The sequence below is a fragment of the Canis lupus genome, chromosome 15 (genome assembly GCF_048164855.1).
Source record: "Canis lupus baileyi chromosome 15, mCanLup2.hap1, whole genome shotgun sequence".
NCBI classification, from domain to species: domain Eukaryota; kingdom Metazoa; phylum Chordata; class Mammalia; order Carnivora; family Canidae; genus Canis; species Canis lupus.
In genome coordinates, this window is record NC_132852.1 from 61,889,801 (window position 1) to 61,905,419 (window position 15,619).

General features: G+C 44.6%; 1 protein-coding gene across 1 annotated transcript; it reads left to right on the forward strand.

The window, feature by feature from the left end:
- Positions 1-5,452: 5,452 nt before the first annotated feature.
- Positions 5,453-12,670, forward strand: LOC140604542 (transmembrane protein 229A-like). Its single transcript, XM_072775766.1, has 3 exons — positions 5,453-5,497; positions 8,892-9,365; positions 10,694-12,670. Exons 1-3 carry the CDS (start codon positions 5,453-5,455, stop codon positions 11,744-11,746), a joined length of 1,572 nt encoding a protein of 523 aa, XP_072631867.1. The 3' UTR covers positions 11,747-12,670.
- Positions 12,671-15,619: the final 2,949 nt, after the last annotated feature.

Sequence of the window (15,619 nt, forward strand, 5' to 3'; positions counted from 1 at the left end):
AATTTCTTCGGAGAACAATTTGGCAATATCTATCAGAATTACAAAGGTATACATCCCCTCACCCAAAAGCTTTGCACCTACATCCTTAAGTCATCTACTCCCACATCTTGAAATGACTTGTGTTCAAGGCCTTTATATTGTAGCATTTTAAAAACCCGAGTATAGCTGACACACATTGTCACATTAGTTTCAAGTGTACAACATAGTGATTAAAAATGTTTATACATTATGCTATGTTCACCACAAGTACAGCTACCATCTGTCACCACACAAGGCTATTGCAGTATCATGGACTATATTCATTATGCTGTGCCTTTTATTTTTCTGACTTATTCATTCCCTAACTGCAAACCTGTATCTCCCACTCCCTGCACCTCGACCCCGTCTCCTCTCTGTCAACCATCAGTTTGTTTTTTGTATTTATAGTCCCAATTCTGCATTTTTTTTTGTTTGTTTATTCTTTTTTGTAGTTTTCTTTTGGATTCCACATGTGAGTGAAACCATGGTATTTGTCTTTATCAATCTACCTTATTTCACTCAGCATAATACCTGCTAGGTCCATCCCTCTTGTCTCTGAAGGCATGATCTCATCCTTTTTATGGCTGCATAATATTCCTCTGTGTGTGTGTGTGTGTGTGTGTGTGATATCTTCCTTCTTTCTTATCTTTTGATAAGTGTCCTATTGTTGGACACTTAGGTTGCTTCCATATCTTGACTATTGTAAATAATGCTGCAGGAAACATAGCGATGCATATATATCTTTTCAAATTAGTGTTTACATTTCCTTTGGGGTAAATATCTAATAGTGGAATTATTGGATCATATGATATTTCCATCTTAATTTTTTGAGGAAGCTCTGTACTATTTTCCACAGTGGCCGTCCCAGTTTATATTCCCACCAACAGTATACAAGTGTTCCTTTTTATCCACATCCTTATCAACACTTGTTTTCTTGTCCTTTTAATTTTAGCCATTCTGATACATGTATGGTGATATCTCATTATGGTTTTGATTTTCATTTCCCAGGTGAATGATGTTGAACAACTTTTCATGTAGTCTGTTAGCCATGTATGTTTGTATATATTGTAACATTTTTACCATGATGAAAGATTTTAAACTATTTAAATCCTCACTGGTAAGGGCCTGGTTTGATCAATAGTGAATCACTCAATCAATGCCCTACTTAGTTGTTTCAAATAAAAATTGAAGATGAATTCTTTATGCATAGATCTGGAATGATTTATGTGCAGAGTTAATAGGTGAAAGAAGTAAGGTACAGAATAAAATGTATAGTATTTTAGCATCAGCATAAAAAATGGTAGAGGAGACTTCTATTCACTAGTATATGCATAGAATATCTCTGCATAGATAGCCAACTAACTAATACTAACCTAATGATATTGCCCCAAAAGGAAAATGGGTGGGTGGAGGACAAATGTCAGAGGGAAATTTTCTCTGCATAACTTTCTGTATCTTATAAATATTGACCATAGGAAAGTAGTAGTTCTTTTTTATCTAAGAATAGTTCACATACAATGTGAATTGTTTTTAAATTAAATAAAAGCTAGATTAAAAAATCATCTAGGCTTGGGCTCCGCCTCTCTAAGAGTTATTTTAACCTATTTTGAAATGCAATTTACTATTTTGGAATTTCCCTAGCAATAAATGGTACTTCTTGCCTATCACACATTATTTCAGGGAACCAATGAGAAAACAAGCATGAGAGCACTTTGTAGACTATAAAGTACTATGCAAAGGCAAAAAAAAAAAATTGTGTATATATAACAGTATTGACTGAGCCTACTGTACTGTAAAATAAATACCTATTTATCTTTACTGTAAAATAAATACCTAATATTCTAATAGTTTTGTTGAAACTCAGTTTAAGAATATCGTACAAATTCTAACCCATTTATTTGCAAATTGTTTATTCTGGCTCTAAACAATGACTTTTTTTAGCCTTAAACACAAAAAAGAACTCACCTCATGTCATGTAATATTAAAAGATAGTCATGTGTAACTCAAACAATAACACATTTAATGTACTAGGAAAGGGAACACCTAGGTGGCTCAGTCCAGTAAGAGTCTGCCTTCAGCTTAGGTCATGATCCCAGGGTCCTGAGATGGAGCCCTACATTGGGATCTCTGCTGAGCAGGGAGCCTGCTTCTCCCTCTACCTTCTCCCTCTGCACCCCCTTCCTGTTCATACTATCTCTCTCTCTGAAATAAATAAATTAAATAGTTTTTTAAATGTTCTAGGAAGGCTTGTGATCTCAAAAAATCCTACTGTGAGGATTTGCTTACCAGGAAGAGAACTTTTAAAGAATAAACAATTACCCAAAACATGAGAACGTATGTATATAAATGCAAATTATCATATATCGAATTTACCCTAGAAAGAGATAAATGCCCCATGTACATTCTAGAATGAGAATGCCATGTATGATTCATTTTCTTGCCAACTTCTGTTGATTGATGATATCTTCTTGTATCATTCTGTTGAATGAGATTCCAAGGCAAACTCTGGACTTAATGGGAAAATATGCAGCAATAATTATGTCTGCCATGTATGTGAGAGTAAGGAATAGTTGGAAGGCCAGACACAGTCACAACTGCTCTCTACATTCGCATATGTTTCCCCTTTCTGCCCTTTAGCACCATAATTTCCTACAAAAAGATTGCTAGGAAAGAGGTTCAGGATAGGATTTAGGCAGACTGGTAGTAAGAAAGAAAGAAGTGTTCTCCTCCCTAGACTTCCTTAGCAAGAAGAAAGGATGAAGAGATGGAAGAAAAACTTGTTTGGAGCTCAGTTAGTTTTTCACTCTGGTTATTATCATGACTAGTTCATATCAATACTACTAGATTTCATTTATATACAATGTAATCAATGAAGGTCAAGAAAGTCCAAATAGTAGCTCATTTAAATCAACATTAGAATCCACAGAAGTTGAATGATCTCCTTTTTGTGTATGTCTCCTTTTTTTTGTTTTGAGATTTTTATTTTTATGAGAGAGAAAGAGAGAGAGCGCCAAAGCCTTAACATGTATATACTTTGATTCTCTATTTAAACTTTAAGGGTATGTGGTCTAAGTAAATAAACATGGCTACATGAAGAAGATAATTAAGGAAATGCTTGTCGCATAAAAGTTTATAGCAGTTTATAAACAATAGTTTATAACTTTTGAAACAACCTAACCAGCTAAAAATTGGGGATTGGCTAAACAAATTGTGGGATATCTCTACAAAGGAATCTATTGTCATACCCATGATGTAGCAGATTATCAAATCAAAAGATGCTCCCTAATCACCAATAAGTGACAAGAGCAATTATAAATTATAAAAGGAATGCATAATATAATCTTCTTTTAGGTGATACTATAATATTGTTGAAAGCCTACATACCAAAATATTAACAGTGGTTATCTATGGGTGGTGGTATCACGGGGGATGTGTACTTCTTTTACTTTCTACATATATTTATTTCCAATGCATTCGATAGACAAGCATATCCTTTGTAGTAAGCTATACTTGAAACTTCAAGAGGAGTAGACTTTGTTATATTCATTGTTTATGTCCAAGATATAGCACAAAATATTGTACATAAGTGTTCCATAACTGTGTGTCGAAGAAAAATATATTTAAACATATATTTATATTTAGTTATTATGAATAAAATTAATATAGGATATAAATATAAGAAATATATATTCTCTAAAGCAAGAGTTGTGGCAGTCGTAATCTCAGAGGAAAGCAATATGTCACCAACACGACCATTCACAGAAGAAACAGTCACACAGGTCAGGCCAAATAACTACAGTTAAAGGAAGAAAACCACTAAGTAATCACTAAGTAAGTAGAACCAGCAACTTAGCTAAGGAAGCCAATGAGTATACTGAGTTCTAGAAACTGCATCCTCCACAGAGGGCCTAAGAAATCCAGGCTCTTGGCCAACAGGACTGACTCAGGCCTCCTTCACTTCCTTCTGGAATTCAAGTGAAAATAACTCCTCTCTTCTGAGCCCTGATCAGTAAGCTTGTTTCACACAGCTAGGGTGGGTGCTTAGAACCCTCCAGTGGGCTGGAGACATTTTGTAAGATAGGGAGTGTCGTCTGGAAGAAGGAATTTTTGGATTTTAAATGAGAAACAACTCTGCCATTACCAGCGTGTGAGTTTTGCCAAGTTGCATTTTCGTTTTACTTGTTTAGTATGAATTAGAAAAATAGCTGTTTGTCACAAGATTGAGGACAAAATGGATAATGACTGAAAAAAATTAAGAAGTACCATAACTAGGTGTTAAACTATAAAATATATTATCTTTACTACCCTAGAAAGAAATGCCCCATGTACATTCTAGAATGAGAATGCCATGTATGATTCATACGGAAGATGCTGAAATATAATATGTACTTAGGTTTTGGAGACCAGATACAAGTGGACTTGGGTGGCAGCCCGGGTGGCTCAGCGGTTTAGTGCCTCCTTCCACCTAGGGTGTGATCCTGGGGACCCGGGATCGAGTCCCACACCAGGCTCCCTGCGTGGAGCATGCTTCTCCCTCTCCCTGTGTCTCTGTCTCTGTCTCTCTGTGTCTCTCATGAATAAATAAAATCTTCAAAAAAATGAGTGGACTTGGGTAACTAGATGAACACATGCAAATCTATTGGTTAAGTCTCTGCACGGAAGCATTCCTAGGTTTTTAGGTTATGACAGCCACAAATAGATGTGTTAACTGGAATAGCAGGGTGTGATTTTGCTGAACTTCGATACCTAGAGACAGGTCCCGACAACGCACAGGAATACATTTGCATTCCATACTTATTTTCCTATTATCTGAGCTCTATCTGCTATTCCACACCAAACAGCAAGCCCTTCCAGACAGCCCCATTTGTACAAATAAAGAGCCATTACTAATTTGTCATGAAATGCAGAAGGGGGAAAGTGTGGCACAATAAATAAGTGTACTGAACAGTAACAACAAAAGGATGTGAAAGATTGCATAGGTTAATGATTAAAATGATAGCCAAAGGGATGGAGTAGCTGGGGAGGGGTTAGGGATTCTTAAAGGAAAGCCCATTAGAACTATAAACAGAATGATCTTTTTTATTAAATCTGCAACTTCAACTCATTCAAGGTGGCTTTAATACAAGAACATAAGAGACAACACAGTGTGTGGCAAATGAGCTGTGATGTCAAGTGGAAATGACTTCATTGTTGGCATTGGACTTATTAGCTAAGACCTTGAGCAAGTAACTTTTCTGAGCCCCAGTTTCAATATCTGTTCAAAAAAATAAGAGAACAGTTGTAGGAATTACTGATAATCTATGTGAAGTGCACAGCTGACACGTAGGTGCGCATTAAGTAGTATCCATTGACAGTGATGACCTCTCACCCATAAACCTCAACCAATGTACCCAAGTAGTTTTATTCAAAATAAACTCCTTCCTCTGAAAACATAATGGAATTAACTAGGGAGGGGAAATCCTCTCCTTACGCACTGAAGGTGAGTCACTGGCAGGCAGGCCAAAATTACACAAAGGGAGTGTTTCTGATTTGAATATTGCTCAAAGTGAAAATTTTAAGCAAGATTTTCCAAAACAGCTTGGTGCTCTTTTAGCTTTTCTTTAAGTGTTGTGAATTTAAAGAATTTATTCAAAGTCTGTTCCTTAGAGTGCCTCGGCTCAGTCAGTTAAGTGTCTGCCTCTGGCTCAGGGACCCTGGGATGGAGCTCCACATCAGGCTCCCTGCTCCATGCAGATCCCGCTTCTCTCTCTCCTGCTACCCACCACCCCCACCCCTGCTTGTGCTCTCAGTCTCTCTCTCTCTCTCTCTTTTATTTTTATCTCTGTCAAATAAATAAATAAATAAATTTTTTTTAAAAAAGAAAAAAGAAAGAGTATAGGTAAAGTAAATGAAACTGTAGACATATGCAGACAAATATTTTACACGGCTGTTTTTATGGAACTGTCAATCAATCTCTCTCTCCCTTCCCCTGCCCTCCACACACACTAAGGATGAGCATCATTTTAGCTAAACTCAATGTCAGCCTTGCTTCTTTGTTACCTTTACCTGTCCTTACTCAAATTATTCTCCTCAGATTCCAAACTGGTCCTCACTATCCGAATGTGTGAATCCAAGATCAGACATCTCTAAAGCTTATTGTCTACGTGGCCATGACATTATTGTTTGGCTGTCTTCATTAACATGACTTCTATTGTCTTCATCAACACAACTTTTTTATTTTAGGAAGCTCTGGAGCAGAGAGATAAATGTTTATCGATTCTCAATGCTTTTTGAAACACTCCCCTCAAGACACTCATCTTATGTCCACCAATCCAAAACTAGTTTATCATAATCATTAGCTAATTCTAATCAAGCCCTTGTATTGAAAGACCCATTTTAAACTCAAACCCAAAAACCACTTAAATAGTCCAACATTGTCCTTCCTGCTCCAAGATGCTATTAAAACTTTGTCAAGGAAGAAAGCTTACTTACCATGGTAAGCAACAAACTCAGTTTTGCCTTAGCAACAGGCTGTTTTGGTAGTATTTTTAGGGAGCTAGCATTCAGCAATTGCAAGCCTTGGAGCGGGTGTTCTTAGTTTGATGATTATAGTATATAGGAGGGGGGTGTACGGGTATAATTTGATCTATAATAAGAAAGGTTTTTATATCTAGTGTTAATGTGGCTGCTGCCTTTTACTGTTTTCTTCTGTTTTCTTCTTATTACATTCATGCTTTACCCTAGTGAAATTCCCTTAAGCTTTCTTCTAAATGCTGTACTCTCCCCTCACTTTCCTTTGTTCTTCTGGTGTGCAATGAAAGGTCTCAGGCATTCCGCACATCTAAAAGACTACAACCATGACCCATATTCACTAGACAACAACTCACTGAAGATTATCATAATCCTCCAAAGGACCCTTCTCCTAATTAGCAGATCTCTCCCTGGTCACACTAGCTACACAGCTCAACCTGGCCAGTCCAGAATTGTTACATCTCTACAAGTGGTTACTGAGACAGCTTCACAGCTTCTGAGGACAAAGAAGACTGTCTTTTCCATGGAAGAACAATGCTTCAAAACATCCTTTGAATGGCTACTTTCTAACCTAGGGAGTCTCAACTCATGTTATTTTATTGCAGATTCCTGTTTCCTATTTTTAAATTCCCCTCACCCTTATGCCCACCAACTCTCAGCAAGTTGCTGCTTTAACAGGTGGATCTTTGCAACCTAATGTTTGTAGTAGTCAAGACCAACACAGAAATGCTTTTAAGCATTTTTATGATCATGGAGATTCTGATGCAACCATTGTAAATTATAAAATCATCATGGATCAGCAAAGCCATGCTGCAGTTTTCCATTTGGAAATCAGCAATGAAGTGTTTAAAACAAAAGAACAATGTGAAGATAAAGCAGAAACAAAGATTGGTATCATTGGTGGGCTAGCTTTTCAGAATGGTAGAAGATAGTCACTTTTTTTAAAATGAGGCAATGAGTGTAAATAATTAATAATAGCAAGTTATATAATGAATAGTTTCCTTGCCCCTTGTTTCATGCCTTTTTAAAAACTTTCCTTTTATCTTTTTGGTCTACTTTTTTAAAAAGTTAGTGTTTCATACATTTTGAAGTGGCATAACTAAGGCGAGGCCACAACAAAAATATAAAAAGAAATATAGAATAACAGGTAATAGCTGCTTTTTCTGCTATGGACTTATAACTGTTAATTTCTATTTTGCATTACTTCTCCCGGAATAAATGAGAAACAGATTCAAAAAAAGGACCTAGAACATTGAGATTTTTAGTAATCTAACCCACTCCCCACTTAGCAGAGCAATACATTGACAACAGTGGTGAGACACAAGCTTTTTATTATACATTCCCTAATTTTAAAAAATTAGCTGTTTAGAACATGCATGTACTATACATGCATAAATTTTATACATGTCTTATTATACCAATATAATTCATAAGACATGTATGGTACACAAAATTGAAATTTTGTTAAGTGTGGAGGCTAAAAATACAGAAATAGAAGATACCAATTTTTGTGTTTAATCCAAAAGATTTTCCTACATTCCCTGAGATGAACTAGTCTGAACTATCAAATTAGACCTTTCAAGGTTTTCCTTGCATCTTTAAGAAAGTTTATAATAGGGCAGCTCCGGTGGCTCAGCAGTTTAGTGCCGCCTTCAGTCCAGGGCCTGATCCTGGAGACCTGGGATCGAGTCCCACGTCGGGCTCCCTGCATGGAGCCTGCTTCTCCCTCTGCCTGTGTCTCTGCCCCTCTGTCTGTCTCTCATGAATAAATAAAATCTTAAAAAAAAAAAAAAAGCGCAGCCCCCAACACACCAAAGTTCTAGATTCTCTCATCCTACCTTAAATAGATTAATTAATTAATTAATTAATTAATTAATTAATTAATTAATTAAAAAATCTCACTCTCAGTCTTCATCTCTGGGATGATCTAGTTCTGCAAGGAGAAAAAGCAGCACTGGGGTGTAAGAGGCAGAGACACAGAGGAGAAGCAGGCTCCATACAGGGAGCCCGACGCAGGGCTCGATCCCGGGACCCCAGGATCATGCCCTGGGCTGAAGGCAGGCGCCAAACCGCTGAGCCACCCAGGGATCCCTCAAGGGTGCTATTCCTGACAAGAGCCTCCGCGGCAGCCAGAGCAACGTCCAACCCAACTGGCCTCAGATCATTTCATAATTCGGGGGTGGGAGGTGGGGGGTGGGGAGCTTTGAATCTCTGTCTTGGCCCCTAGCAGACTAACCTAGGAAAACAGGCTTGTCGGGGAGAGAGAGTGAAAAAGTGAACCAGGGGACATTTCGGATGCTGGGGTGCGGCACGGAGTCTCGTGTTTATTCTTCGTGCCTGGGACACGGCCGGCTTTGAATCAGAACATTAAATACACAGCACCGCAGCCTGGGCCCGGCCCGGCCTCTGGCGTGTGGCGCGAGGCCCTCCGCCTCCCCAGCGGGCCCCGCCCTGGTTCCGCGCTCCCGGGAGTGCCGGGCCCCCGCGCAGCCGGCGCAGCTCGGGTCACCCCTGGTGGGGGTTTCTCCGCTCCTGCCTCCCCCGCCGACGCCGTCCCAGGAGGAGGGCGGAGAGGCGCGGCCGGGCTTCCTCGCCGGGACCCCGCGGGCCTCTGCGCGGAGGGCGGAGCGGGAGGGGGGCCCGGCGAAGGCGGGAGAGGGCGAGCCGGAGGGGAGCACCGGGAGGCCGGGAAGGGCGTCACTGCTCGCTCTCCGCTTCAGGAGCCGGCGGCCGAGGCGGCGGGGCGGGGCGGCGACGGGGTTCGCAGCGGTCCTCGCCTCCACTCCTCCGTGGGCCGCGCGGAGGGAGCGCGGGCGCGGCCGGCTGCACCCACCCGGGCCGGAGGGCAGGACGCGGGGGGGGGGTGCTGCGCGGGGGGGCTCCGCGGGCTGGGCGGCCGCGCGTCTCCCGGACACTAGGGCTCCGGCTGCACCCACCCGGGCCGGAGGGCAGGGCGCGGGGGGAGGGGGCGCTGCGCGGGGGGCTCCGCGGGCTGGGCGGCCGTGCGTCTCCCGGACACTAGGGCTCCGGCTGCACCCACCCGGGCCGGAGGGCAGGGCGCGGGGGCGGGGGGCGCTGCGCGGGGGGCTCCGCGGGCTGGGCGGCCGCGCGTCTCCCGGACACTAGGGCTCCGGCTGCACCCACCCGGGCCGGAGGGCAGGACGCGGGGGGGGGGTGCTGCGCGGGGGGGCTCCGCGGGCTGGGCGGCCGCGCGTCTCCCGGACACTAGGGCTCCGGCTGCACCCACCCGGGCCGGAGGGCAGGGCGCGGGGGGAGGGGGCGCTGCGCGGGGGGCTCCGCGGGCTGGGCGGCCGTGCGTCTCCCGGACACTAGGGCTCCGGCTGCACCCACCCGGGCCGGAGGGCAGGGCGCGGGGGGAGGGGGCGCTGCGCGGGGGGCTCCGCGGGCTGGGCGGCCGCGCGTCTCCCGGACACTAGGGCTCCGGCTGCACCCACCCGGGCCGGAGGGCAGGGCGCGGGGGGAGGGGGCGCTGCGCGGGGGGCTCCGCGGGCTGGGCGGCCGTGCGTCTCCCGGACACTAGGGCTCCGGCTGCACCCACCCGGGCCGGAGGGCAGGGCGCGGGGGCGGGGGGCGCTGCGCGGGGGGCTCCGCGGGCTGGGCGGCCGCGCGTCTCCCGGACACTAGGGCTCCGGCTGCACCCACCCGGGCCGGAGGGCAGGACGCGGGGGGGGGGTGCTGCGCGGGGGGGCTCCGCGGGCTGGGCGGCCGCGCGTCTCCCGGACACTAGGGCTCCGGCTGCACCCACCCGGGCCGGAGGGCAGGGCGCGGGGGGAGGGGGCGCTGCGCGGGGGGCTCCGCGGGCTGGGCGGCCGTGCGTCTCCCGGACACTAGGGCTCCGGCTGCACCCACCCGGGCCGGAGGGCAGGGCGCGGGGGGAGGGGGCGCTGCGCGGGGGGCTCCGCGGGCTGGGCGGCCGCGCGTCTCCCGGACACTAGGGCTCCGGCTGCACCCACCCGGGCCGGAGGGCAGGGCGCGGGGGGAGGGGGCGCTGCGCGGGGGGCTCCGCGGGCTGGGCGGCCGCGCGTCTCCCGGACACTAGGGCTCCGGCTGCACCCACCCGGGCCGGAGGGCAGGGCGCGGGGGGAGGGGGCGCTGCGCGGGGGGGCTCCGCGGGCTGGGCGGCCGCGCGTCTCCCGGACACTAGGGCTCTGGCTGCCATCGGGCCGCGGCCGGGACGGAGCTCCCTGCGCTCCCCCGGGGGCCTCGGCGGCGCGGCCCCGCAGCTCCACGCACGCGGCGATGCGGGCGCGGAGGGGCGGGCGGGCGGGGGCGCGAGGCTGCCGCCAGCCGCCCGGAGCCGCTGTCCACTGCTGAAGCGCCGGCCGCCGGCGCCGCGCTGCCGGCCTGGAGCGACTCTGCTAGTACGGGACGCACGGGATGCCCGGGACGCCTCGCTCGCAGCCCGGACCTCCGCAGGCTGGGGTTCTCCTCGCCCGCCGCCGCCTGCTGCACTCGCTCACCCGCTTCGCCCCGGAGCAGGTCTGCCTGCCGGCCGCGCTGCCCCAGCGCCTTCGTCTTCAGTTCTCCGGCCTCCCCGTCGGCCCGCGTGGCGCTGCAGACCCCGGCGGCCAGGCGCTGCGGCTCGGCCTGCGCGGCGGACCGGGCGCGGCGGTGCGGGGCCGCTGCGCTGGGGCTGCGGGACTGCAGGACGTGCTGGCGCTCTCCCGCGGCCCAGTGCTCCCGAAGCGCTTCCTGCGCCTGCGGCACCGGGGGCGCCCGAGCAGCGGCCCCAGCCTTGGCCGCGCGCGCCCCCGCCGCTCCGGGCGCAGGTGGCCGGCGACGACCGCCGAGGCACCGGGGGCGTCGGGGAGCCCCGCTCGGGGGCTGCCGGACCCGCTCCGCTTTCTCTTCTTCGGAACGCACGGCTTTGGGGATGAGATCCTCTTCACTTTCTTGGGCAGGCAGACGGGCCGACCAGCGGCCACACGTCGCTCTGGTCCTCCTTTCTGTAGGGCAGCTGCAGCTTCGTGGTGGAGAAACTCTACTTCCACCTGCACTGGAGCCGCGGCTGGAGCACCTGGAAGCGGTGCCCGTCTACGTGACCTTCCTCTACGCGTGGGAGCTGTGCCGGGGCCTGGGCCTCCGCTCGTGCGGCGCTTGCTCCTGGGACTATTCTCACTACCCACTCAATTTCATGGGCCTCATCACCCTGATGTATTTACCTGGTTGGATATTCCTTTTTTTTTTTTTTTTTTAAATCGCTCCTCAGGTTTTATTTTTTTTAATTTTTTTTTTATTTATTTATGATAGTCACAGAGAGAGAGAGAGAGAGAGAGAGGCAGAGACACAGACAGAGGGAGAAGCAGGTTCCATGCACCGGGAGCCCGATGTGGGATTCGATCCCGGGTCTCCAGGATCGCGCCCTGGGCCAAAGGCAGGCGCCAAACCGCTGCGCCACCCAGGGATCCCTGGTTGGATATTCCTTAGTGTGTACCAGGACCTACTTGGTGTTGTGCCGGGTTCAGTACATACCAACTATCTAAAAGAAAAAAAAAAAAAAAGTCATTCGAGTCCCGCGAACCAATTCGATTTATTTTTACACGTTTAAAACGGAGTGGTTATTTTAGCCTTTTAATTTTTATACGGTTTCCTAAGCTCTTCTAATATGTTTTATTCGACTTTTCGGTTTTTCTGACACTTTGGAACCTATGCATAATACAACATTTTGAAATTTTACTCGAAACATAACTCAAAGTACTTGTCAATATTTAAAATCCCTTACAAGCCCAAACAGCAAAACCATGATACCTTAACATCAGAAGCTGTAGTATATTCACTTATTTGGGCATGGGTGGGTGATAACTACTAGGTTTTTGTTGTTGTTGTTGTTGTTGTTGTTGTTGTTTAAGAATGAAGTTATTCAAATCAGAAATTAATGATCTACAAGATTTGGTGAAATTTTCTAATTCAGTGATTTTTTTTACTTTCTTTTTAATCCAATTTCATTTTAATTCCCTGCCCTATTTACCAATCACTGCTGAAACTCAGTGTCTTTTATTCCTAGAATGACAGTTAATAACTCTTAAAGTGCCTCCCTCTAGCGCGCAAGTGGAAAGAAACTGACAAATGTGAAAACACATCCTATGGATCGATTTTTAAATAAATCTTTTCTAGCAACTCAGACAGGTGACACTGTGTTAAGATTTTTTTTTGTGTGTGTGTGTGTGTGTGTTAAGATTTTTGATCTTCATCCTGGAGATGATTGTTTTTCCAATGTGGATTAGCCTTAAACGCCAAGTGTGTTGACATTGATCAGATGCTGTGTTATCTATAGTTGTAAACTTTCGTTGTAAAATGTTCACCTTATATGCCCAAAGGCCAAGCAAAATTTTATCACCCACAATAGCATTCTAACCCTAAGGACTCTTTCTACACGGAGCTTCAAGAACAGAAACAGTTCCTTGGAATAAAATGAACCTGAATGTTCATTATCCTCGCATTAGACCTAATTGCTTACCGTGAATACAGATAGGCGTTTTCAGAGTATTTCTGCCACGGCTCACTTGTAATCGTCTTTCTTTTTCCTTCTGGACCCACAGAGTTCTTGGGCCAAACCTGATGTGCTAATGTGCAGTATAAATCAATGATAGCTTTTTGGTGACTCATTATTGTCTGGAAGCTCCAAAGTTAAATGAGATGATAAAAACCGCTTTAAGAAATCATGTCTAATCAATAATAATGTACTTTAAGGTTGTTTGTTGTTTTATTATATTTAGAAAAGATGTAGAATTGAGTATAGCTCAGCCAAGGATGACTAACACTTTCTCAGTTTTCGTTATGAAAATTATGAGGAAAACTTACAGTTTGTACAAATGAATTGTTTCCGCTTCAAATTATTAGCTTGTCTATGCTATGAAAGGGGACTTCTTTCTGGTTTCAAAAAATATTTGCTATGGCAGTGAAAACAAATATGTATTTAGATGATTGTTGGGAATAATTTTGAGAATGTTATTTTAATTCACTATCTGAGGTTGTGAGCTAAATTATAAATAATGCAATATAATCAACCCCACCTGTGGAATGGATCGTGTCAAACTGATTATTTTAGCTAGTCAAAGCTGAGTAGCAAACCAAATGTTTGCAGAAAGTTAAAGTGTCACTTTATGAAACTTGGTCATAGGTAAAGGATTTCTGAAAACACTGGCCAGAGAAATGTAGAAGTATAGACACTAAAGTTAGTCAGATGCTAAGCAAATATTTGTAATATGAATGTGACCCATTGCACAGGAATCTGAGTTAGGTGTGGCACCACACCACACATTCCTGTGAATGCTTAACCAAATCCTTGACTTCTAGGATACTTGCTAAATGTACATGTTTGCACTTACATCCTTCATATACGGCTCCTCATCCCTGCTTACCTGCTTACCAACGTTCCTAGGTTCAGAAATCTGTCAGGAAGTAGGAAAGCCTGCTACTTTTTGTTTGTTTGTTTTTGCTTTTAATGTTAATCCTATTTTAAAGAAAAAAACAAGTTTTCCATCCATTCAGTTCATTCAAGAAATAATTACTGTGCACCCATTATTTGCAAGGCATTTGCCTAAATTCTGCAGATACAGCAATGACCCAACACAAACAAAATCTGTCCTTATGAAGCTCAGGTATTAGTGTTTTGGAAGTTATACTTAACTCGGAAAGCTACTGTTTTAGCACTAGGCAACGAGAGGCAGTTGCTAGGAGGGTCCTCATCAGGCTGGATATTCATCAGAATAAACATCAATCCATCATCTCTAAAACAAAAGTCCATTAACAGCCCCTCTTCTAGTTCTACAAAGACTTCATCCGTATGTATTCCGGAAGTGATTATCCTGTCTATGAACTCAGCACCTTGCTCTAAGACTTCTTGTTATGTGTTTACTCAATTTCTTAATTGACATTTTGCTATAACTGAAACTTGAAAGAAAAAACATGGCAAGAATCATCAGATCAATCAATTTTGTTAACTCATTAGCAGTTCAGACATAGAAGTGACAAGCCAATATAATAGTTAATATTTAAGGAACACCACCTGACAAAAATGAGCCTCTATTACATACATAAAATCTGAAGTGAATATATGTATATATCCATGTATATGTTTTAAATGAGTAACATTTATACATCTTAAGTAGATGTATATAATCTTAATATATATCCATATACAAAGTAATGCATATAAAATATGATCTATATCTCTTAATTGTAGATATATATACATATGTATACAGATACATACAGACACAAACCCACAGATTTTACTTAAACCTCTAGCAACCCTCCTTTTACAACCAAGACAATGAAACTGAAGCCGGAAGAGGTTAAGTAACTGCTCAAGTCATACAGCTATTGAATATTTAGACTTGAATCCAAGTACTCTGTACTCCAGGGTCTGTTTTTAACAGCAACACTGTCATGCCTCTGTCTACTGACCGCAATGATTTTGGATCTTCTACGGATTTCGCCTTGCAGTTTGTATTGCTCTTCCCTTTCACTATCACAAATGCAAGTGTAGATGTCTAATAACCAGGCACTAGTAACAAAAACACTCTATTCCATGGGAAATAACAACGATTTATTAATACCAGGATACATAACTGAAAATCAGCCTAGTACTAATTCCTCAGGTAATAGTCTTATATTTAAGCAGAGCTCTGAAGTGGAGTTCTTCATTTGAAGTCAGGCAATCTTGATCGAAGAATAATACACCAAGAAGCATGATACCTTATATCACAAGCTAGGAAAAATACATAATTATTGCTACATATTTAACATAGCATTTGGAAGGATCATCATTGTGAGAGCTAAATGCTCCAAAAGTTAAAATTAAATTTTTTGCACCAACATTTATTGGATTGTGGAGTTGGATTAAATACCTTAAAGTCTAAGGAGTCCTGAACAGAAAACATGGAAGAAAAGTAACAAGTATGATTTTTGCTCCATGTTTAACTTCAACAACACTGAAATTTTCTTCTAAAGGTGCTTTAAATTTTAAATCAATTCTATCTGGGCACTGTATCTACAGAGAAATATGATCTTTCAAATTTCTCATGTTAACAAGGACATTTTTAGGTTCTGCAAAGACTCCAAAAGG